General features: G+C 42.3%; 2 protein-coding genes and 1 long non-coding RNA gene across 5 annotated transcripts in view; 1 reads left to right on the forward strand and 2 right to left on the reverse strand.

Annotated features, from left to right (window-relative positions):
- UBE2J1 (ubiquitin conjugating enzyme E2 J1) overlaps nt 1–5,717 on the reverse strand; it is a 35,589-nt gene extending 29,872 nt beyond the window's left edge. The window contains exons 1-2 of one of the 3 annotated variants that reach the window (XM_084514348.1): nt 5,635–5,717; nt 2,078–2,343 (exon numbers count right to left, since the gene is read on the reverse strand). The gene's annotated coding sequence lies outside the window, so the exon portion shown is untranslated. The remainder of the gene's footprint in view (nt 1–2,077; nt 2,344–5,634) is intronic. The other 2 variants (XM_084514349.1, XM_084514350.1) reach the window with 2 other exon arrangements.
- Nucleotides 3,019–4,951, forward strand: LOC311434274. Its single transcript, XR_014691354.1, has 2 exons — nt 3,019–3,498; nt 3,578–4,951. It is a non-coding gene; the product is annotated as an uncharacterized lncRNA (long non-coding RNA).
- Nucleotides 5,718–6,902: 1,185 nt separating the features above from the next.
- On the reverse strand, nt 6,903–23,728 carry RRAGD (Ras related GTP binding D). The gene is made up of 7 exons (XM_084514353.1): nt 23,501–23,728; nt 18,268–18,563; nt 17,647–17,846; nt 16,525–16,639; nt 11,446–11,588; nt 9,660–9,808; nt 6,903–7,811 (listed from the first exon to the last, which is right to left on the reverse strand). The coding sequence occupies exons 1-7, from the start codon at nt 23,676–23,678 to the stop codon at nt 7,660–7,662; spliced, it is 1,233 nt and encodes a 410-aa protein (XP_084370479.1). The 5' UTR covers nt 23,679–23,728; the 3' UTR covers nt 6,903–7,659.
- Nucleotides 23,729–24,483: the final 755 nt, after the last annotated feature.

Genomic DNA, 24,483 nt, shown 5'->3' on the forward strand with positions numbered 1-24,483 from the left:
TAGTTGTAATAGTTCAGATTGTTTCCTGGTTCAAAATAAACCTGCAAAGGCGTATGTCAAAGCTAAAGCTGCCGAGCGACAGCTGTGCACGACTCCTGGCTTCACCAATCTACCTATTAGATTCAGTAAGTACAGGTAATGGCAGAAATTTTCTCTGGTTCATATTCTTTACCCTGAAAATTGCAGAGAGAGATGGATAGTTGGCAAGTAGATGTGAACTGCTCCAATCTGAAATTGTTTTGTTCCTATGCCACTGCTAAGGGAGAAAATGCCAGGCACAGCTCTTGACTCCTTCCACACAGCCAGTTTTTCGTGAACTCTCCTCTTCAGGCCCAAGCACAAGCAGAGAGTTACTTTTCCTTTTCGCCACGTGTTCATTATGTGAACTGCTCCCCATGCCTCTTCGCTTTAACTGACTCCCATAAGCCTCCTGCTGGGAAGGGAACATCTATCTTTACAAAGCAGCCAGAGAACAGTCAGGATTACCTCTGGTGGACTGCCATCAAGCAGTCCTTCTATCCCATCCATTCCAGAAATGCTCCTTGGGACTCTGACGTGAACTTCTTGCACGTACCTGCCCGCACACAAGCACTTGCATACAGCCACTACTGACTCAGCAATGCCAGTAAAGGATTTATGAGCAGGCGCTTAATTAAAAGCTCCTCAAAAAGTGTTTTACAACCAGTGTTAAGGATGATTAAAGCTTACTATGTCATTAACCGAGATATATTTAGTTATCAGATGTCTGCCAACCCCATCCAGGTATCTGGGACACCCAGGAGTTTCTCAGGTGGGCAGTGGAAACCCAGGGCTTGATTCCAATGCACACACAAGCATCTGATGTCACATGAGGAACCTTATGGTACGCAAGACATCCATGTAAGCAGAGAGGTACGATATGGGAAACTTAGAGGATACTGGTGCTGCCCTGAAGGAGGCAGTAGCTGAAGGCCATAAAGCACTGGAAATGGCATGAGGGACCTGTAGGGGCAGCTGGACTAAATCCCTGATCATAAAGGTCAAGAGAGCCTAGAGAGAGGCTCTGCTGCCCAAATGTCAATTTCTACCACCCGGCCAATTCAACTTCTCTCAGGGCTCCAACCCACTGCATTAACGTGACTATTTACTCAACTGCCTACTACTAACAGGCCACCTCCTGCTGCAGTTCCCGCTGTTTGGGTGGTTCTGATGAGGTTCGGAAAGATAACACCAATGAAAAGTTACAAGCCACTAGACCAAAAAAAGAGCCAGAGGTCAGTCTGGTGACGCTGGGTATCAAGGTCTGGTACAGTCTCTTGCAAGGGGAGGTGAGCATGTTAACGCTTAGCCTAGTAACTTCTAGCTATCTGCATTAACCATGACATGATTACACTTTTAAATTGTGTATACACACTTGTAGAGGTGGTGTTCTCTTGCACGCCTACCACTGTGAGTTGGGGGAGTGCAGACTGGCAGAGGATGCAGACAGCAGGGGGATTTTGTTACTCTGAAAGCAGAATAACAAAAGCAGAAAACAATTACGCAGTCTGTTGTTGTTGTAACTTTTGAAAATTGAGATTTATAGCTTGGATTTTATGGGGACTACTACTGGTAGCAATATAAAGGGGAGGGAGGGAAGGGGAATGAACTTCTCCCACCCTGAGGAACCTTTAAGGATGCCCTCAGTTCATAGCAGCGGGAAGCTTTTAAGGGCGGGGGTGCACTGAGAAAAGCAGATAAGGCATTCATAAGCTGTCAAGAGAACACTGAATTTAAAGCCAATGCCCAAGTTTTTGCATTATGGGCTTTATGACAAACTGCACAACTTGGAACAATGCCTGCTGGTCTACAGGTACAAAAACGTGGAACTGAAATATGAAATTACTGAAGGAACGGGACTGGAAACAGTGCTGAGCAAGAGGAACAGGACTGGAGGGGCTGAGCTGACTCGTGTGTCCCTGCTGCAGAGAGCTTGCGTTCAGCACTTAGGCTGTGAGAGAGGAGTTTGATGAATGGCATACTGACAGCTGGCAGAAGTTCAAGCAGCTGTGAAAGGAGAATTGGAAAAGACAAAATTTGTGGATCAGATTTGACTCACCAGAGGATGATTCAATCCTTGAAAAGGGCACTGCAGTGAAGCAGAGTACGGTGGCACCCCCGCGCACGATTTAGAGATGATGTTAGCCCCTGGGACTGGGTGACCTCCTTCTGATTTGGCTCTGCTGGATCACCCCGAAGGCCCATTCCTGTTCTCTCCATATGCTGTTTTGCAAAAGCAGTTGGAACAGATGTTTCCTCCACTCAGATGCATCTGGTTATCAGCAAAGTAGTCCACAAAAGTGATGTGGATGGGCATGAGCAACACTGGGAAATTAAAGTAGAGCTGATCTAACCCCTGCACAAGCAGGGAACGTAGCACAGGTGAAGAACTTTTATGTTATTGCTAGGACATCCACAACTCCAACCAGTCAATACTTACTGGAAGCATAACCAACCACCCAACGGTGTATGGGTAATGTGGAATAACAGAAAGCTGAGGAAGGACTAGAGCAGTATTTATCAAGGACTAAGGAAGTGAGTTGGGACTACAGCACTCCCCAATGCCTGCGCTCTCAGGAAATTGATACAGTCCCCACAACTCACAAGCTTTTTCATCAACAAGCTGAGGCTCCTCTTGGAAGTAGCCAGGCTGTTTGCTCTCCCTGCGCTGAGCAGAGGCTCCAGAACATCACAGCTCTCTGGATTTGGGAATGGATTTCTACTCTCAGTGTGCTCATACCCATTTTTTTCTCTTGTATTTGTACCTACACTACATTTTAGTTCAGTAGAGTCCAGAAAGGATTTTAGTCCACACCAAGTAGACAGTAAAACCTACACAAAGAATAAATCCTGCTGTAATAATGAAGGCAGCTCTGATACTGTTCTGTAACTTACTTTTGGGATAAAGCTACATGGACCTTTGAGGACCATATGGTGCAACTGAGCTCACCCAGCCCACCTCCACATAGTTTAACGTGCATCCTACTGTGGTAAGCATCTTGGAATATACCATGAAGTGTCTTGGCTTACATACTGCAGGTAAGCCAGTCTTTCTGGTGGTGGTAGTTGGTTTGTTTGGGCATGTTTATACCCACCTATAAAGTACCCAACAGCAGTAATCCCAACCCTTCACAATTTACGCTAGAGCATCTTTAGTCTCGAGGTAAAAAAAAAAAAAGGGGGGAGCAGGTGTGGCATCAGTCTTTTTTTCACTACCTACTGGTACTCAGTAATTCTGAAAGAAATAATCCTTCTGGTAGCAGCTCCTGGTATCACTGTCAGGGAAAATATTCAGCAGAGTATTTCCCCTGACAAGTCCCCAGAAAATCTTTTATGTTATCAGAAATGTTAGTTTTGTCCAAGAGACAACATTAGAATTTTTTTTTTCCTTAGACATCTTTATCTATAAGAATCTTTTCTTTTTATAGATGTTCCGGAGCCAATTAGGAAATGCTTAAAATGTGACTGCCAGGATAAACTGTAATTTAAGTATGAACCTGTATTTGTGTGGTGTACAAACGCACCCAGATTTCATAAGCGTATGTTTTAAGAATGTTAGTAGCATTTAATGGATTGTATGCAACTTAGATTTTTAGTACTCACTATTTTTTCAGTAGATTTTGCTCAAGACCTAGCTCGTAGCTCCTAATGCTTATAAACCAAAGAAAATAGACCAAGGAGACTGGTTGTCTGACCTGCCTACAATGAAACATCAACATACATCGCAGAGATAACAAAATCAGAAAAGAAATTGCAGAAACTATCAGGGAGAAAGCAAATGAAAACAAGCAATCTGTTTGTCTTTTTTTTTTTTTTGTCCCCTACCATTTCCAAAAAAGAACCAGAAACAAAAGTATTGAAACCAGCCGTTAGAGGATAAGTACAGGACCTAATGTGCAAATATTAATACAGTGGAAAACCAAGTGGGATGTCAAACAGATGTCACCATAAAGAATCAGAGGAGCCTGCAAGAATCCCCCAGACAAAGCTGGGTTATTTCTCATTTCCAACACAGCTGAAATGGTTGATGTGTTTGTCTGTAATTGAGGTAAATTCAGATGTCTCTATCAATAAACATTTAGAATCCAAACAAGATTTTGCTGTCAACAATCTGATTTCCCTAAAGAACAGGACATAGATAAAGCAGCAGCATCAAAAATCACTATAATAATGTCATGCATATCATTCAGTAGGCAAATGCTGACATCCCATTTAAGACAAAATACCCCAACATTCAATTTAAGACAAAAATAATCTGCCATGACTACTGCAAATCAAAGGGACAGTACATGTGTCATTAAAGCAAACATTTGCTACTGTGTGCCATGACCTGTTTGGGCTTATTTGCTTTAATTCTTCAATTTAAACTGATGTGTGAAATTGGAGGGAGGCTATAGGTCAGCAATTTTGGAAATATAGCATTTGAACAATTTCTTCAAAGAAAAGAAACCGCTGCAGTCAGAATGAACTGAGACTTCACCACAGTACTGCAGTTTCACACGCAAGAGAACGCAGAATTTTAGTTTTAATGAGGAAAAAAAAGTTCCACCACAAAACATGAGATCTCAAATGATGCACTTGAATTCTGCTTTATCAGAGTAGTTTTCTCCTGTTGATTACACTTCCATGCTAATGCACAGTATGTTAGTGTCCACAGAATTTTAAAAAGACGCTTCAGTACTGCAGCATTTTAAATAACCACTTCCCACTGCACGTTCTGGGATGCATTTTAACTCTTCAGAGAACCCATGTCATTAACTACTCAGGGCTGCTGCCTATAGTTACTTAGAGACATCCTCAACTACAAGTTGTTTGAATCAATGTTTTAGAGTTATCCAGCTCCTGACTTCAAAGTGCTTGTGAGATACTAAATTGGTTTGGGTTTATTCTAAAAAAGTGTTTCAAAGAAACATGGCTAGGTTAGTAATGCCTCCCCCTGTTTGGGCAACTCAGATGACACTCAAAAATGGAGACTCAAAGCTCACACATTTTGGAAGTATCACACTACTCAGGAACTCTTTACTTATTGCATGAATTCTAATAAAAAAAAAAGTCTCTCTACATTGATGTGTCAGAATTAGCTCTTAAAGCACATGGGGTATTTCATCCCTTTAAAACTAAAACCTCAATAAAATTTAGAAAGAAAGAGGAAGAGAATGAGAAAATGAGAAAAAAGTTCTTTAAAAGACAAACAAAACAAACCCTTGCATGCCTCAGTGCTCAATCACTTCAACTAGTACATGAAAATCTGAGTCACTAAACAGAAAATTACTCAAAAGTGAAACACACGAGTCATTGCCTAAACTGAAAAACACCAAAGTTAGAGTAAAATTAATGTTTTTTCACATTCTTTCAACTTCATAATTGAACGTGTTTGAAACACAAATCTGAAGAAAATCATTCTTACTCTGATAATATCCAATTAGAAGATTTGTATTAGCTAAAGCCACCTCCACTAAATTATACAACGTAGTCAATGTCAAATTCTTAAGGGAACTTAATGGTAAATGAAAGGCTTAATTAAGTTGATAGTCTCTCTAAGTACACGGGTATGCATGACTATATAGATCTCAGGGCAAACACGAGAAAACTCCATTCTTTAGGTAGCATTCATACCACAGCCAGTATAAGACACTTTTTAAATGTCTCGTCCAACAAATGATGCACGCTGGTAGCTGTTCTTCATCTCACATAAACCTGAATGGAGGGAAGGGAGAAAAACAGAGATTGTATCACAACGGTGGGTCTCAACAAAACAAAAGACAAATGTGTGGTGGAAAATTCCGCCCTTCAATAGAAGTCCTGGGGACTGGAGAGTTGTGAAAAGGCAGCTCTTACCCACCATTTCTGGGGTGAGCTCTGAAAAGAGCTTTACTTTAACTGAGGGGCACGGTCAGAGAAGCCACACTCACCTACAGCAGGTGGTGACAGGACCAAAACCGAACTCTGTATTTTTGAAGTGTTCTGCTTTCATTACAGCTACAGTCATTACTCTTCACACTGCCACCAGGACCAATACTTCTGACTACTCTCAACGCTTCTCACCTTCCTCAGCACTCAGAACTGCATTCCTGATCAAATCCTACATTATGGAGCCTAGATCCCTCTATTGACTAACAGCTATTTCCAAGAACTCCACGTATACTCAATAGCCTCATGCCAAAATGGCCAACTTGTTCCAGACAGATAAGCAAGTCACGTGTATCAGGCAGCAGTAAAGGGCTTGGAAACTACTGTGTTTTTTTCTTTCGGCAGATGTTTGTGAAGAGAGCCATTGCATTCAGTGCCACGCAGCCCTCCTAGTTCCTATATTCAGTGCAGTATTAGAGCCTCAAGGTCTGTCCATGTGTCATATATAGCATACAGAAACTTTGCATTTGCATTCAAACCACCACTAAATTTAGCCTTGCTCACCGCAGGTTTAACCCTTCCTTTCTCAACAAAAGCCAGCAAACACGGGGAGCTCTTTGCTTGCTAGACATGCAGCATTATGCCTTGCCTTAGCTAAGCCACAACTTTCAAATTCTGTCTCCCAAACGATCAGCTAGGGGCAGATTATTGTAGGACTGAGTAAAGCATAGCTCCCCTTACCCGTTTTTGGTGTACTGCAAGCTGCCTTCCATGCAAGTCCGGCTCTTCCCACTCCCAAGAGCAACACCACTGGAACACATGTGCAATTGGTTTGCAGTGGGACTGGGGAAAAAAAAAGAGCTCTTCTTCCAACTAGGAACTGAATGGCAGGGTGGAAAGGAAACACGCACAGATTCTTCACTGCACCAGCTGCAGATGTGCAGGCTCTCAAAACAAATTTAGTAATGTAAATTCGACCTTTCAGATACACCACCCTCCTCCGAAGCCTTATAAAAATACCAGTGCAACATAGAGCCATTTTACAAAACAGTTGTCTTTATAGAAAGGTATTTAACTGGTAAATGTGCTGAGGTAAATAATATAAATAGACCCAGAGGGCATTACCAGTGTTATGGAGAACTCTAGATGAAATTTGGCCAAAAACCTGGTTTATAAAAGCTAATATTTACCTACCAGTTATGATCCCTGGTAAGGTACTTATTGCTGTAATACTTCAAAATTATTCTTCAGATTATAAATCAAAAAATATATGAAGTTAGATCTGTATGAATGTTAGGTATTAACTGTCACAAATTTTAAAAGGCCTTGTACCAAGTTTTCTTAATTGTTTACTAACCAATTCGATTGTAGCAGGTAAATAAACTACAGCATACATTTTACCTGACACCATGCATCAAAATCACCATAAAAACTAAGTTTATCAAAGTCCAACTCCACAAGGAAAACATGAAAAAGTGCAAATTATGTACCCAGTATTTCTGTCACAGCTGTTTTTTCTTAATATGGCATGAAAAAGGTTTACAGCATATATTAAGAAAATTCTTACAAGTGTTCACCTCAATGCTTATATATACAACATTTTGCTCAAAGTGCTCACTATATTAAAAAAACTGATCGGATAAAAATATTTAAACAGTGCTTTCTGAACATTCAGGGAAATTCATATAATACATCAGTCCCACTGGTTTTCCTCTCCACGCAGTGCAATGAGATGCAGAAGTCACATCAACTTCACGAAAGGTTTGCTCGCCACAGTCTACAAAACCTCAGTTACAGTGGCATTCTTGGTGTCCCATTGGGAGTGGGTCTCTTGGTTTTTTGCACGTGGCTTTGATGTTTTCGAGATCTTACTACTTTCATTCTCACTTCAAATACTTCTTGTATGGCTTTCCGAAAACAATGGAAATTGTAGTCTATTAATCCTACAGAGACAAAAATGTTGTCCATATTAATAAAGACATTTGCACAAATTTTACACAAATTAAGTAATGACAGATTTGTTTATATTCTACATTTACTGAAATACCACACTCCTCTTTCTCGAAGTCACAATCTGTGAATTTTCTAAGCAATTTTTTCTATGCTAAGCAAAAGTATATTTGATAAATACAATTCAGTGAGCATTACAGTTCCATGCTGTATCCTGTATTAAATACACATATTAGTCTTAAGAGAAGATACACAGAAGAAGTGCCTTGGCAGATTACAAAGCTTTAACTTAAGAGCATTGGAGAAGTGTTCAGCATGCTACAATAAAAATTATTTCCCAAATTACGGTGTCATTTTGTGACTTTGCATTACATAGGAATTGTGATAAAAATAAGTAGCACCTAGTAGTCAAAGAGTTTTCATTTTGATAATGCACAGGCTTTGAAATGGATACTCGATAGCCATATTCCCAAATAGCAGCCAGTTATACTTCATTTTACACTGTAATTGAAAAATAACACGATAGCTATGTTGTTATACATACATCCATAGTAGGCAGTTAATATTAACCGTGTGAGTGGGTTGAACATGATCCCACAGAAAAGCTGTAAAGCCATATTGGCAGTCACTCCGAAGACTTGCTGGGTGCTACAAAATGTCTAATACAGCAATATACTTTTAGAATTTTGGTACTGGGCTTAGGACCTCGTACAAGGTAATTGCCGTCTTAATTAAGCTTTCTTAAATCAAATACCATAGCGTTTTCCACCTAAATTTCCTTAACAGGAGATGATCCATATTTGAAATGGTTTAAATCCACTATGTCATGCTGATTTACTTTTTTTTTTTTTTTTTTTTTCCCCCCAGGATTTGTTTTCCCTCTCCCTTAAGTTCAGACAAAATATTATGTGGAAGTTTCCAGACACCAAATTTAATCTGCATTACAATACTACAATTATACTGTTAAGGAGTACTGACTACTGCATGGAGAGTCCCAAACTATGTAAATAAAACAATCTGACAACTGTGGACAAAGCCTAATGAGCGTTTGCTCATCAAGGTGTATTTTCTGGAGCAGCCTTGTCAGTGTGTATGCTAAAGTAACATTTCTTAGTGCAGAGATGAGAGGAGTATTGCATTCATAAACACAGCAACTGGTGAATTAATCTCACAAGGAGGGGGAGGTCACAGGCCAAAATGATGGCTCATTCTTCCACTGTTCAGTTTCAGTCTCAGGACATGTGACAGAGGCCAGCAACTCAGTGACCACGACAGTCAGCAGAGTGATAATGAACTAAGCGCTCAGTATTGACCTTGCCCAGGGTCAGATCAATACAACCAAGAACCGTTACACACTTTTAACTGCAAAATATGAAATAGAAAAATATGAAACATGCTTCCCAAATATGCTGCTTTTTAAAAGCCTTCTTTCAAAGAAAAAGCAAGCACGTATTTCTGTCAGCCAGTTTCAGTAAAGTTCCCTTGGTTATGGCACTCAAGCTGTTCCAAATGCATATGCTGGTACCGATAGGTACAAAGCGACGTTAGCCAAGATAAATTGACACGTTCTCCTGTTGCAGATGGAAGCTTTATTGCACTGGATGTAAACTGTGTGCTTTCATACTAGAAAGCTGTCAAATACGTTTATGATTTCATCTTATCTTAATGCCAGCACAAATACCTCGTGCTTTCAAACACGTTATGTAAGCTCTATCAAGTTGTACGTACCTTCAATATTTGCTGTACAGCTAGAGACTTTATCAGCTAATGACAATCACAGTTATGCATTAATTCATTAGTATAAAGTAAATGCAATTCAATATCAGAAAAAGGAAAAATACCTTTTCTCTCAAAGCTTTCTTCTCTGACGAAGCAAACAAGAGCAAGGAATTTTGTCACCTCTTTTAAATAAAGGACAGTTGTATTGTTCAGTTTTATGATTGCCATTGATTCTTTGTCATAAGGAGTTCCACTGCCATCATCTTTAAGCCTAAAGGGCAATATTCAAACAAACAAACAAGGTAAAACACCAGGTGTATTAACAAATGTATTTCCATATTGGTTCTTTCACCCAATAATCTCAAATTTTAAGACTTTTTTTTTTTTTATCTTTCAGGGAAACTCTTTTCTAAGCCACCCACTATGTAAAAACTATGTAAACTACATAGGCGCAGAGATTAAATAATTTATCCAAACACACAACAGATCTTAGATCTGGGGCTAGAAATCAGATTGCCAAGTATCTGAACTGGAGCTCTATTTTTTGCAAACCATTTACTACAAGGCTGTCTGCCTTCTTTTATTCAATGCACTGCATTGCAACTTCATCTAAAACACGTGAACCACTAAATCTGTACTGATAATTCCAAATCCAACAACCTTGCTTAAGCAGTGGCAGCTGACTGATAATTTAAGCCATCATGAGACCTTCCTCATGAGACACATTGGCTTTTGCAGCATCATATCATGAAGAGATTTCTCTTTCACAGATGATGCCTCATGATGATCACTGTATTAGCTTTGGACCTTGTAATTTTACCTTCATTCCTGAATGCACACACAGATCTTGTTAAATGGGAAGTTATCATCAGTCTCCCAGAATAACTAGAGTTAATAATATATTAAAATAGCAAAATCCACAGATGCTCCAGGAATGAAAAACAAGAAATTAATTCTCGTGTCATATCTTCAGTCTATACCTAAAAAACGTGACAGATTTCTGGTGGCAAATGCTACACGATCACACAAAGTCAGCGGCAGAGAGACATTTTGGGATTACAATGCCCCCCAGGTGATGTTGTGCAGATAATAATTAAACACAGTCATTTGAACTACACAGCTGTATCTTTGTATAAAAATAAAAAAGCTACAGAGTCAGAATCCTTGACTGCACACCTCTCGAAAACACAAGTTCTTGTACAGTTACTGAAGTGACCAAATCCAGTATCTGAAAGATACACAACTTTAAAAGTTTTACAGAGGTATTGAACAATTTGTTGTTCTTTTCAAGTTCTGATGTTTATTGTGCACCATACTTTCTCTAAGACTGCAACAAAAAACTGGTAGGAATCCCAGACTAACAAGGACTACCACGCTTTTATAAGCATACTGTGGATTAGCCCCCAAGTAATGCACTAATTCTTAGTGTGCCCCCGCCTGCCTCAGGAGCAGCTGACATTGCAGTGGAGCAAGCCATAAACACCAATAGAACTTGCAAGGAGCGGAGTAAGCTACTCCAGGAGTTCTCCAGTTGCTAAAGGATACAGAGGGGAAGCTGAAAAATACCAACATAACACAGGGAAGAGAGGGCAAACAATTGAAGGAAGAGTGAAGCAGCTCTCTGCAGTAGAGGCCACTAGCTATTAAAGTAAACAAAACTACTACAAAACTACTCACCACTCCTTCCTACAAAAAAAAAAAAAAAAAAATACATAGAAAGAGGAAGGTCCTCACATGAGACGCTGAACAGGGAACAGTTTGTTGCCGGCAGTTGATCTGCACCTCAGAGGCCTGCCATTTCCTCCTTCTCCCCTGCCCTGATAAATTACTCCTCCTCGTTATTGTTTACACCCACAGCATTCCAATTTTGAGATCAGATTCCATGAAAGACGTTAACAATTTACTTACCCATATATACACGAAATGTCAATCACAACATCTATCATATCACAGCAGAGCTCGTAAGTTTGCATATCCACTGGAGTGCTATCCGTTGCAATGTAGATCTTACTGACTACATCAAATAGAAATGCTTTTTCGATCCCAGAATTCTATTAAAAGAAAAAAGAAAAAGAAAATGTAAGCCACATCTACAAATTACTACCAAGCTTTTTTTTTTGTTCCCCTGCTTGCCTACTATACAAAAAGTTAGGCTGAGTAAGCGGGAGTTAATTTGCAATCAAGCTCATTTTCAAAGAACTTTAGAGCACTGAAGTATTTGTAGCAAGCTGTAATGGCTGAAGATCTTTCAATGTCTCTGCCTCTGAGCCAAGTCAGACTCCCCAGCTTCCTCTCTGGAAAGCATCTGGATAAATTACATTTATTTTCAGTGAAAAATGCAAGACCAAGATTTTGGCTTCTTGTTTCTGATTATGAGAATGGACATAAAAAGGAAACTGAACACGTAAGCTGATGGAAACAATGAAAAGGAAAAGTTGAGGACAAAGGAGGCAGTAGGAATCAGGAACTAATTCCTCCAAGAAAATGAGAAGCAGTCTCATCAGGGCCTGTAGCTGTTCTACTGCCTTGTTCCTTAGATCTTTTAGGATCATAGGAGAAAGACCACTGTTTCGATAGCACTCTTTCATTTTTCATGTGGAACTGGGGGTTAAAGTTATTTTTATGATGTCAAGGCTTGCTAGTACTACAACATCTACGCTCCTGTCATCCTGCCAAGTTGATCAAGATTCTCCATGCTGAAGCTGTATCGTATTTGCAGCTCTCAGAGGCTAGGCAGGAATGCTAGTTCAGTTTCAGCTCATACCCTTTGCGCAGATAAGGTAAACTATCATAAACCTCTCTTTCCTGGAGGGAGAAAAAAAAAGGAAAATGTGTACTGTTTAACTGAAAGCCGCAGCTTTGCTTGCTGATATCAAGGGTTTGCACCTGGGCAGCTGTCCCAGGATGAACACAAAGGACAATTTCCCAGTATTGCTAAAGCTCAAGCTGACAAACATGCTTCATAATCCAAATACACAGGAAAAGAATCCACTTTCTCCCATCAAACAATATTTTTTCCCCATATATGGGCTTCCCTTTCAGTATGGTTTGGGACTGCTGCCACAGCAGTTTTGTAACTGTCAAAAACACTCTGAAAAGCCATAACAAGTTTTATTAGTTACTGTTTCCTTTGTAGTTACAGAAATTTTCTTTTCCTTATTCTTTCTTTTCTAAGTGAGCCATTTAACACCTAATTAAGAGACTAAAAAATAACCCTCACACTTTCCAGTTCCTCTGAAATAAGCAGAAAGATTCTGGCCCCTGGTATGCCATTGTACATTGATCAGCATTACTTTGGATATTTTTATTTTAAAGTTTAATTCTTCTACTGCTGGACACACAACTAAGGTTGGAAACACCCGTCAATAAATCAATAGCAGTAACAGATTACATTCTTGCAGTTCTTTATGGAACTTCATGTATGGCCCATTTCTGTAATTCATTAATAAAAAAATAACTTTTCAAGACAAAGTACACCCTCTGGATACCTTATGTCCAGGAGCTGAAGCACACAATGTACAAGGAGACTCTGAGAGAACAGGGTTTGTTCACCCTGAGGAAGAGAAGGCTCACTGCTGTCTACAAATACCTAATGGGAGGGTGTGTGGAAGGCAACACATCTCTTCTCCAAGCTACGGTGTCGAAGGACAAGAGGCAAAAGAGCTGAATTCGGACTTGATACAAGACAAAAAAAATGTTTTTTGGCATGAGTGATCATCAAGCACTAGAAGCATGACAACCTGAGAGGTTGTGGAGGTTCCATCCTTGGATATACAGAAGAAAAAAAAGCTGAACAGGACCTAGCTATATCCAACCTGCTCCAAGTACAATAGTATTGAAGTGACAATATTGTAGCATCTAAGAATGAGAGGTGGCATACCCATCTCAGAGCTCTAGCAGCTGCAGCCTGTGTGCACTTGCAGTGACAGTTTAAAAGGTTTGCATCTGGAGAAGTCTGCCATGCCAGCGGTTACACGTGCTGGTAGCTCGGCATCCTAACTTAAACCATCATTGTCTTTAGCTGAAACTAATACATTGTGGTGGGATTTGCTGGGAAACTGGCACGCATTTGCTTCTGTCAAACTCTGTATGGTGACAGAAACCTCTGTGAAAGGGTAGGACGGGCTGGCAGTATCAGTGACCACTGAACTGTACCCACATGACCTCACTGATTTCGTTTGTCAGGGTTTATATTATGCCTCTAACTACAAAAGCAAAGAATTTGTCAGAATGTTTATGAGGAAATTTCTCAAGGAAAAAAAAATACCAGTACAAACAGTGATTATGAAGTCATAAGAAGTCAGGAAACACTGAATAAAAAAAAAAAAAAAAAAAAAACAATAAAAAACACTATTCAAAGAGACATTATATTATTAACAATCAGTTAGGGAAAATGACAGTATGAAAGCAACTGTTAGGTTGGGTAAACAAGCCTATCCCTTTCCTTCTTTGGCCCTAATATGTAGTTTTGAAATGCACCTTAAGGATATCACTAGTCATTTGTAGAGAGAAATGAATTTTGGACAGTTAAACAGGTTTTGTGGGAAACAGAAGATTTCGTGTACTATAGCTTAATTTACAGATTATTAAATTGTTAAACAAAATTATACTGAACTTTATATTCACTGTGATAGCTTACCGTTTTTAACAGCACTTAAAAAGAAAAATCCACATTCCCATGTCACACAACCTGACGGCTTGCTAAGGCCATAGGAATAATAAATAAATAAATAAATAAACAGACTTTCCTCTCTAAGAAGCTGGTAGAATGTTAGCCAAGATTTACGTGGGTTCTGAATGCCAAACCACCTATTGCTTCACATTTTACAGACAGTTAAGACAAAAAAGCATGTAGCAGCAGTATTAGCATGCTGATGGATGCTCAAATATACAAGCTGTACGAGCTAACACACTGTGCCACTGTAAAAGTGGTGTAAAAACCTGAGGTGAACTCAGGGGTGATCGTAGATCTATTTCTGTAGTCACCAGCTTTTGTGTTGGAAGTGTTCGTGGCATAAATGAAAGCACATCCTCATGAATGTTGCTACAACTTGCACAGGAACACCAACACGCCCACACTGACACCCGACACACTGGCTTCCCGAGGCAAGGCATGACCAAAATCTGTGTCAGGATTCCTAACCTGACTTGTTGTCAGTAAGTTGCTAAAGTAAAGAGGCGCCCACTAATGCTACGCTGGAGGAAGATGTTTAGTCTTCCTAAACTTCTCATTAAATCGAGTCATTCCAAGTCTCCTGTCTACAGACACAAGATGCTCTTAAAAACAGAAGGCAAGCGCACTGAGGACACAGCGATGCGGCGATGTCTTGCTCTACGCCACTACCAAACTGGATTATGCTCTATTCGGAGCATACAAACACAGTCTGAGACTCCTGCCCTTACCGTGTAGGGGAAATATCTCTCTCAGAAGCACTTCTCTGAACTTCCCGTTCATTTGAAAGAGTGGCTCCTCCTTACCAATTACATCTGATATTTTACACGTTATGGGACCCTCCTCATGCATGCCCCAGACGCACAAGCAACTGCCATCATCCAGAAAACTGCTCCTGCCCAATTCATGTAGTGGTTTGGTACAAACTCTTCAGCTCCAAACGGCGAGGAGACCCCATAAAGAGATCAGGCTCCTGGCATGAGTGACCGGGGTGGCTCTGGCACCAGGACAATTACCATTCAGACAACCTCCTCGTTAATACTGTGCAGCATATTCAGAATAATATCAAATTGCTCCAGAGCTATAATCATCCTCCTTTCATTATTTTTCTATCCTAAGTGGCTGGATGATAACTGGCGTACAGTCCAGCCATTTTGGTGGAACCATATCTTTGCAATAAAACCTTCGTTATGAAATGTCATCATCGATTGCCTAATAGTAAGAAAATAAGCTTTGGAAAGACATGACTAGCTCCCCCATTTCAGCAGCACATCCAACTCCCTCTCCCTCAATTTTCACACCCCACACTGAGAAACTGTGAAGTCTAATTTTATCTTGCAGGCTGTTGAATGCTATTAAGTAAGTTTCATTACTTCAGAATCACAAAAAGGCAAAACAAAACGCCTTGCTTGGACACTGAAGTTTGACAAATTAATGCCAGATGCAATGTGCAAAATCATAGTGCTGTGAGAAGAAGAGGTGCCATTTTTGGAGCTGGATCCATGACCACCAGAAGGAGTTCCTCTTTTTCACAAACTACTGACTGCGTTCGCCTTTCCTCATGGCCACATGTCCCCATCTCTTATCTTGTGCCCAAACAGGAGCGTGTTGGACTCTTCCATTAAAAGCTTTTGACTAAATTAAACCATCAGTAGAACCGGACAGCCTTCTGCTGTGTGAGCATGCGTCAGAGTGACTCCAGAAGGGAACAGGCATGTGTCACAACCAGCACAAAGAGGTAAAGGGAGCACACGGCCAGGAACAGTGGAACAAGCAATTACCTCCACAGTGGTAACAAGCCATTACACAAAGCTCCCTAACTGAGCTCAGGAGTAACTGTGGAAGCTGTGAAAGCTGTCATGGCCTCTACCTCTAAAAACATTAGGATGAGAAGATTTTCTTGAGAGGTAAACTTCAAAGTAGAATTAATTCTAGGAAGTACCATAGCCAGCTCTACATAAGAGGTCAGACTAGATGATGCTCCTTTAAGAATTTATCTGCACAAATTCCAAGTAGCACTTAAGCAATGCATGCAGCACAGACCTTTGCAACATTCACCTGGATACATGAGCAGAAAAGTGATGGCTGCTAACCCACTGTCGTTTTCCCTCAGGAAATACTAAGTCTCAGCAGCACTGTTAGACAAATAGGGAGGTGAGGCCTAGCTGCAGGTGGGCGCCTTCCATCTAAGCTTTGATCATTTCTCTGAAAGCTCACAGTGTTCACAATCTCTCAGCAGGCAGTGAACAGAACAGCTGAACATGCAATGTTGGACATAGCTAGGTCTACAGACAAAGTATGTAACAAGTACTTACTGAAATAAAGATGTTAAGCAGATTTTCCAGTGTTGGGAGCTGTGGAATCAGTTTCTGTACCACTTTGCTAAATGCTTCAAATATAGAATGATCATATATGCTTGTCAGATAAAAGCTGGAAAAAAACGTCACCACATTTTCCTTTTAGCCACATACTGTGAACACGATGTACCTTTCATACTACGAGTGAAATGAAATATTGTCAAACAGCAAGTGCCTGCAATTACACAATTACCCCTTGTGATAAAGTCACGTGTTATGATTGAAGCACAGGACTTCATACAGCAACTAAATTCTCAGGATTACGCTTGGCATCTCTACACGACAAAAAAAAATAGACACTGCAAATTAGCACCTGATGGAGAACTTCATGATGCAACTCCCACCTTGGTAACCTTAGGAAAATATTTTTCAAATTGCAGGAGAGGAACATTACTGAATAAGTCTGTTGTGACTCACTTTTTGAAAGCTGTGGTCCAATTTAACAATGCAACAACACCATTTTTTATGAGCGCATGAGGTGGCATGTCAGCAAAACAGGTCTCTCTGCTTACATGAGTATTTTTACTTGGCTTTAAGGGCTAAGGATGACATGAAAACTTCATGTTGCCTAGTATCCCTGTCTGCATCAGTCCCTTGTTTTTAACTACTTGCTCCAATAATCTGCTTTAACACCAGACACAAGGAAAAGAGAGAACACCTGTTTTCCCAAGTGGCTCTGAGAAGGCCAAAGCAGTGAGGACTAGTGGTTGGGAGGGGGCTGCGAGGCAGAGGAGGGGTTTTGAAGGAGACAAAAGTGATGTAGAAAGCATCTACACTACCAGCTGGTTCCACTGCCCATGGTTCTTACTTCAAGACGGCAGCTGCAGCAAAAATACAGGTAGGACTTCGGCATATTTGTTGTGCTTTTAGGCACTTCCCCTCCTTATCTTGCCTTCCAAGGCAACACTCAGAAATAAAATACTTTGTTTGGCTCAGCTCAAATACAGTATCTGTGACTAATTTTTTCCTCCGTATGTCAAAATCTCGTTTCCTACTACTTCAAGAGAATGCAAAATAGTAACTTGTTAAATAAACTGCTTTTCTTCAACTTAAGGCTCTTTGTACAGCAGCTTTTCTCACCTGAGGTGGATTTTCTCCAATCCAGCATCTGCAAGGTCATCATTTGCCCTCTGGTGAATATCTCTTTGCGTTTCAATCTTGTGATCATCAGATAAACCATCCACTTTATGGATAAAGATTTCAAAGTTGATGTCTGGATTCACTTTATAGGCTCTGGTCACAGTAAGATGCAGCCGAGCTAATGCTTCCATGTAATCATCCTAATGAAGGAAAAATAGAAAACCTAGGAAAGTTCTTTAAAATAACTGAAATTTTACAATAATTACTTTTAGAAAATGCTACAGCTCAACAACGAATATCTTATTTCTTATGATAGACAGCAGCCTATATCTAGCAACTGCACCAATTTCTCCCTGTCAGCATTTGGGAGTCTGAACAAGAACCTTCAAATGCTAAAGCAACCTAGTTAACTGTTTCAGACATCTTGCAAAGAGAGACAGACTTAAAAATAACCTAGCACCTTTTCAAGTTTTAACGATTTTTTTTTTAAATGTGTGTTTGTAACTGTAAGTTATTTATTTTCTTTGAAAAAATCTACACGTTCCAATCTATCTGCCTGTTGCTGAAGGAAGAAAAGACAAAAGTAGTTTAAATGCACCCCCCTCCCCTTTTTCTTCTTACCTGAGAGTCAATAACAAATATCAGTGCTCCAGTGCCTCTGAAAATCATCTCATAGTCAAACGTAGGGTCAAAGAAGTCAATTTGCCCAGGAAAATCCCATATCTGAAAGTTGACGAAGGAGCTGTTGGACACGTCCTCTCTGCAGATCTTGTTTGTGCTTTCCAGGAAGAGGGTCTCATTCGGTGACATTTTGTGAAAGACAACTTTCTGAATGGAAGACTTCCCACTTCTTCTCAAGCCCATGAGCAGGATCCTTGGCTTAACTTCGGTACTGAAGGGATCGTTGAAATCCAAAACTGAATAAAATCATGCAAGAAGAGTAATATATTATAACAACATTATTAGTGACTGCCAGACAATATGTATTCGACATTTTTTTTGACCATTTTTATTGGATTTATGCAAATATTGCTGATTTTTAAACTTAGGGAGCGGTCCTGCAGACGTTTTAACTTGGATTCTTTGCCCCTCAGTACACACCATCATAAAACCTACTTCTCACCTGTAACAGAGACTGCAGAAGGTACGATAGCTCAGTTTCTATTGAAAAAAGAATATCCTCTCTAGCTATCCTTGTCAACTGATAGCTAGGTCATGAAAGCAAGAAGCGTGTTTGTGTTAGTTATGTTTGTGTGACTTCAAAAAGCTACATGAAGGTTTCCTTCCTTTAAAAAAAAGGAAATCACACATCCCAGGAGCTACTGGAAGAAGACAACTCAGCAGGCAGACATTTCCTCTATGGGAACTCAAAATAGCACTGAGCTCATTTGTAAGGTAAAGATTTCACCCGCAGTTGAATAATTTGTGTTACTTATTAGATAACAGCATCTTACAGACTGTAAGTTTACAGCATATCCCTCGCCTGTGTGTAAAACAAATGCTTGGGAACGAAGTGGTTCAGCTGTGTTACCTGCCCTAATTTGAAACTGGTGTGACTGAAGCAGAACATTTCTGAGTGCTGGGACAGGCTGAACACAGTAGCTGTCGGGCAGGCCTTCTCCCACCTACCGCATAACAGACTATTCAACGTAACTCAGGGCACTGCGTAATTGTATTTCTTGCTCTTCTTCTGCTAAGGTGAATTTTGAATTGCAAGAAAAGAGAAACACATTTGTTCAAACAAGCATCCTTCCTCTATATGCCCTACATACTTCCAAGGGATCATTTTTACTCCAAGAGTACCGAAATCCAGAAGCAGCAGCACAGAAGCAGCAGTGTGAGGCTGCCCATTTATCACATAGCCCTGAGGACTGAAGAACGCAGAAAGCTTGGAAGGGTCCTTTGCCCAGGAGAACAGTTTACGCCCACACGCAGTTATCAAATCTGTTCTCACGTGAAAGCCAAGCAGGATGTGCCCACCAGGAATGTCCGGAATCTTGTTTGTGTCCCTTTGTGCCTCCTGAGCGTTTGTTATCCAGGAACTGGGGTTCACAACCGACTGGCAGTGTGTGCACAACATCCATCCCCCTGGCACCACCTGCTGGCTCACGAGCAGCCACGCCACTCAGCGTGAGCCCAGGGCACCCCAGTGACGGAGAGCACAGGCAATTAGGACAAAACTAATTATCTGTAAGATCCTCTGTGTTTTAAATACATTTGCAAGGCCTTGCCAGGTCTTATCACTTACTGTGCTCCTGTTAATTGCCACCTACGGATGCAGCAGTGCACAGATGAAAGCCTTCAAGCAAAACAGCAGCAGGGTGTTGGTAACGCAGCAAGGGACAGGTCCTGCTGATCCACAGGCAGCGGCATTTAGGAAGTAATAAACCCCAGACAGCACACTGCAATATCATCACCACCAATATCATCTTTCTGACTGCAAGAAGCATGTGCCTACAATAATTCACGCTTGCAGAGGAATAATAACAGGGATAAAAATAGGACAATCTGACAGTGTTTTATGTTCCGCGGGGCACAGGCTTGTCAAGGAAGCAAACCAGTCACGGGATTTAACAGTTTCTTTCACCCCACTCTCTTCTTCACCCCACAAATTCTCTACAGCTGCCAAAACTATAGCCAATATTTCATTAACGTTCATATATCCATACATCCTGCAATTTGCACCTTGACTGTCAGGAGGGAAAATATTTATTCAAGCTTTACAAGACCTGGTTTGAAGAAAATTCTTTATAAAGGCCATTTATATTTCTTTTATAAAGAAGTAATTCTTTATATAAGAAAAACAGCCTTTGGGTCATTGCTTCATTGCACGTTTCAAAGAATGAAGAAACTCCCATTTGCTCTGTCCACACCAGAACTTACGAAGCCCAGTTTGCCATGGATTTGTACTCTGTTTCCCTTCCCTCTCGCCACCACACCACCAACTTCCCCTGCATGTCTTATGACACATCCTCCGAGTAACAGATACGGCGTGCTGTGGCCGACCTGCAGCTAGACACGCGCTGACTGGCTCGGCACAACGCGCGTGTGCTCCGCTCAGCCAAGTGCTGCTGCAGCAAATGTGTGCATCTGCTTGCCTGTCTCTCTGAGGACGCTTTCACTGGGGTCTCTCCTCTCTTCTGAGAGCTAGTTTTCACCACACTTGCATGAACTTTATCGTCTTTGAGGCTTCTTGCCTTCAAATTCTGGTGAAGGTGGTCAGCAGTTCCCAAAGTGCTGACAGGTCATGAGACAAGTAAGAGAGAAGCCAGCTATAAATCATTCCCTTTCCTTTAAGGGATAAGCTAAAAACTCAAGTGTATCTAAAAAAAAAAAATATTTTAAATAACTTGGGGCTTTATATTGTTGCTGTATTACATTTTTCCAGGCAGATACATTTTTATCGATCATAATCCTTACTAGAAAGGAATTGCTTTATCCCAAAACCATTGTAAAGAAGCAGAGCTGCAAGTGCAAACAGTTACTAGCAAGCAGAATGCCATCTCCTCTGCTAGTAAGCCTGTTACTTAGCCTTTGTAATTCTGCCAGCTGAAGACAGAGAAATATAAATTAATATTATCCAAACCTGACTAGATAGCAGTGCTGCTGTAGCACTTTCCTTGGAGAGAGTTAAGAGATTACCTTATATGTAAAGGAATTGGATGATGCACTGCCTGCCCACATTCCTTTCCCGAGTGCATGACAACTCCTTCTTTAATTTGCCATAGAAATGTCAGTAGATGTAGCCTTGCAACTCCCCAGACTAGGTTACTGAGTGAGATTATAATGGGCGTAAGAGAAACACTGAACTGTGCTCTATCCCATAATGGGTAAGATAATTTTCCATCTCATTAGATGAAACACATTTCCTGCTTCATTCACTTTTGCATAGAATAAAAATGTCATAAAATGGCAGTTGCTAACACTTACCAGCAGCCCTTCACATTTCAACTTTTCTAAGCAGCCATTAAGAACAGAAGTCTTGCTGCTGGTTCTAACTCTTCAGTTCTAACTGCTGGTTACTTCAAAGGCTCTGGCCTCTATTCACAAATTAATTTTAACAAACCCCAAAGCACTTTCCCAACACAAAAGGACTGCAGTTACAGAAATCTGGTCAGGAATTGGGTGATGTCCTTGCTTACGGAGCGTAATTCGTGTGTATTGCAACACGCAGAAGAGCGAGCCCAGCTCTGAAGAGTCGAGAGCTGCATGTAGCAGTCCCGACCTGTTTCACCACGACACACACAGTATCAATAATCCAACATCTCCTTCACATTATTCAAGATGTTCACTGATTTTTTGGAAACCTGTCCCAAACTTCATATCAATTTCAGTTACTTTTCAGAAGCCTGTGACTATCAGTGCTTCCCAGCTGTATGCGAAGGGGATGCTGTGGTGGCAGGTGTACCCTGAGATCTCACCAGTATCAAGGCTCCAGTTCTCAGCTCACCTGCTCAAGCTATGCCAGACCAAAAGAAAAGTTTTTGCTCATTTTATCATGTACAAGATAACGAGCCTGAGTCTAGTTTCAACTCTTAGAGCTAATAATGATTTATGGTAGTTTGGTTTTTTTGCCCACTAATGCAATTCAATTATGTTATTCTGAAGTTTTCACCCTTTCTGCACAGAGGAGAACGACCAGTCCCATACTTCCCACTCCTGTGCCTACAAGGCCCATTCATCTCATGGCATTTCCAGTGCTACTGTCTGCAGCTGGGACGCTTGCAGCACCTTAGCATGCTGTCAAAACTTACAAAACACAGACACTCATACACTGGACATCTTCAGCATTAAAGATGGCCTGAGCCTAAGAAGTTAACAGAAGAAGCTTATATGCAATCACCCATGCTGTACAGCTCCTGTGGGTTTATGAACATTGCCGAAATGCCTGGTGGAAGGAAATTCTTGTGGCCAAAGAAAAACTCGGAACCAGAAGACCTGGCTCCCCCCTGCCACAAGCGTGGCACTCAGCAAGGGTATGACTTGCGGAGTGTCTGAGGAAGTAACCTTTGAGGTTTCCTTGCTTGCAAATACGTTTCAGTGGAGCATATCAAAAAGATGACTGGGCTTTACGTGAACCAAGCCTTTAAGGTCTTTGAATACAACCCCATGCGTAAAGTCAAAAGATGAAGCAGTCATTTCAGCTCAGGTCAGAGACAAGAAACCAGCACAAGGTGAGAGATGGCCAACACGAAGCTCTGAATTTTCCAGCATGCCCACAAGCACAGATTACATTTTTACTTTCAGGTCTGGCTTCCCCCTTCACTTTCAACAGCCACGCATGGGGGCTGTCCTCCTCGCACTGCCCTTTCCATTATTCCTCTGAAATGGAAGAGAAACGCTGAACTGCGAGGCTGTGTCGCTGGATTTGGGACTGCTCACCGTACAGACCTGGGAAGGGCTAGGGCAGAAACTGGGAAAAGGAAAGCCCCCAGAGCCCTGCAGCCCAGTTAGGTACAAAAAAATAAAATAAAAATTAAACGATCCAAATCTCACGCTGCTTTTTTTACCCCTATTTCCCCAGATCCGGAGCTAACAGAAGGCCGGGGCATCCGGAGGGTTAAAATAAAGCCTCGCCTTAATCCTGGCCGAGAAAGCTCCCTGCACGGGCTGCCTGCTGCTAGCCGGGACGCACAGGGCTGCTCCTATGGGGCACACGATTCACAGCGTCACGACGCCGATTTTTTTAGCATTTTTTTTTTTTTTTTTTTTTTTTTTTTTTTTTTTTCCTGTTAGCGGGGAGCTGCCCCGGGACGGGGCCTGGCAGGGCAGTGCCGGCCCCGCCGAGTGACAGCCGCAGCTGCGGGCCCGTCCCCGGCAGGCCGCGGCCCCGCGCACTCCCTCGCTCACTCACACGCCTCATCGCCGCCGCTCCCCGCGTCCCCGTCCGAGAACGAGCCGGCCCCGTCGGCGTAGCCGCCCAAGCCCGCGATCTCCTCCTCCTCCTCCTCCTCTTCTTCCTCCTCCTCCTCCTCCTCCTCGTCCCCTTCCTCCTCCTCCTCCTCCGGCAGCTTCCTCGGCGCCTGGCTCATGCCGGCCGCGCTCCCGCCGCTCCCCCTCTGCCTGCGGGGGGGACCCGGGTGCGGCGCGGCCGCCGCTCCCCTCACGGCCCCTGGCGGCCCCTCACGGCCCCGCCGCTGGGCGGAGCGCGCCGCGGCCCAGCCCGGCCTCAGCGCGCGGGCACGCACGCGCGGCCCCGCCGCCGAGTGGTGGAGGGCGCCCCAATTCTCCTCCCAATCCTCCCCCCCCCCCCACCAAGGCAGTCCTGGGAGGCAGAAACGCGGCCATTAGGGGCGGAGGAGACCTCCGAGATCCCCCTGGTCCAACCACCTCCTACCGGCACCGTCACCCACTGAGCGTGTCCCCAAGCACCACGTCCAGCCTCTCCTTCAACACCCCCAGGGGTGGAGGCGCCGCCACCTCCCTGGGAGACCCGTCCCAGTGCCTGACTGCTCTTCCTGAGGAGAAATGTCTCCTCATTGCCAACTTAAATCTCCCCTGGCTGTTCCCTCTAGTCCTATCACTGGTTATCTGTGAGCAGAGGCTGACCCCCAGCTCCCCACACCTCCTTTTCAAGTACCTATAGAGATCCATGAGGTCTCCCCTGAGCCTCCTCTTCCCCAGACCAAACACCCCCAGCTCCCTCAGCCGCTCCTCACAGGACTGGTGCTCCAGACCCCTCACCAGCTTCACAGCCCTGCTCTGGACACACTCCAGCACCTCAATGTCCTTGTAGTGAGGGGCCCAAAGCTGAACCCAGCTCTCGAGGTGCAGCCTCACCACAGCCGAGTACAGGGGGACGATCACCCCCCTGCTCCTGCTGGCTGCACCATTCCT

Source organism: Aythya ferina (assembly GCF_964211825.1).
Source record: "Aythya ferina genome assembly, chromosome: 3".
In the NCBI taxonomy this organism is placed as follows: Eukaryota; Metazoa; Chordata; class Aves; order Anseriformes; family Anatidae; genus Aythya; species Aythya ferina.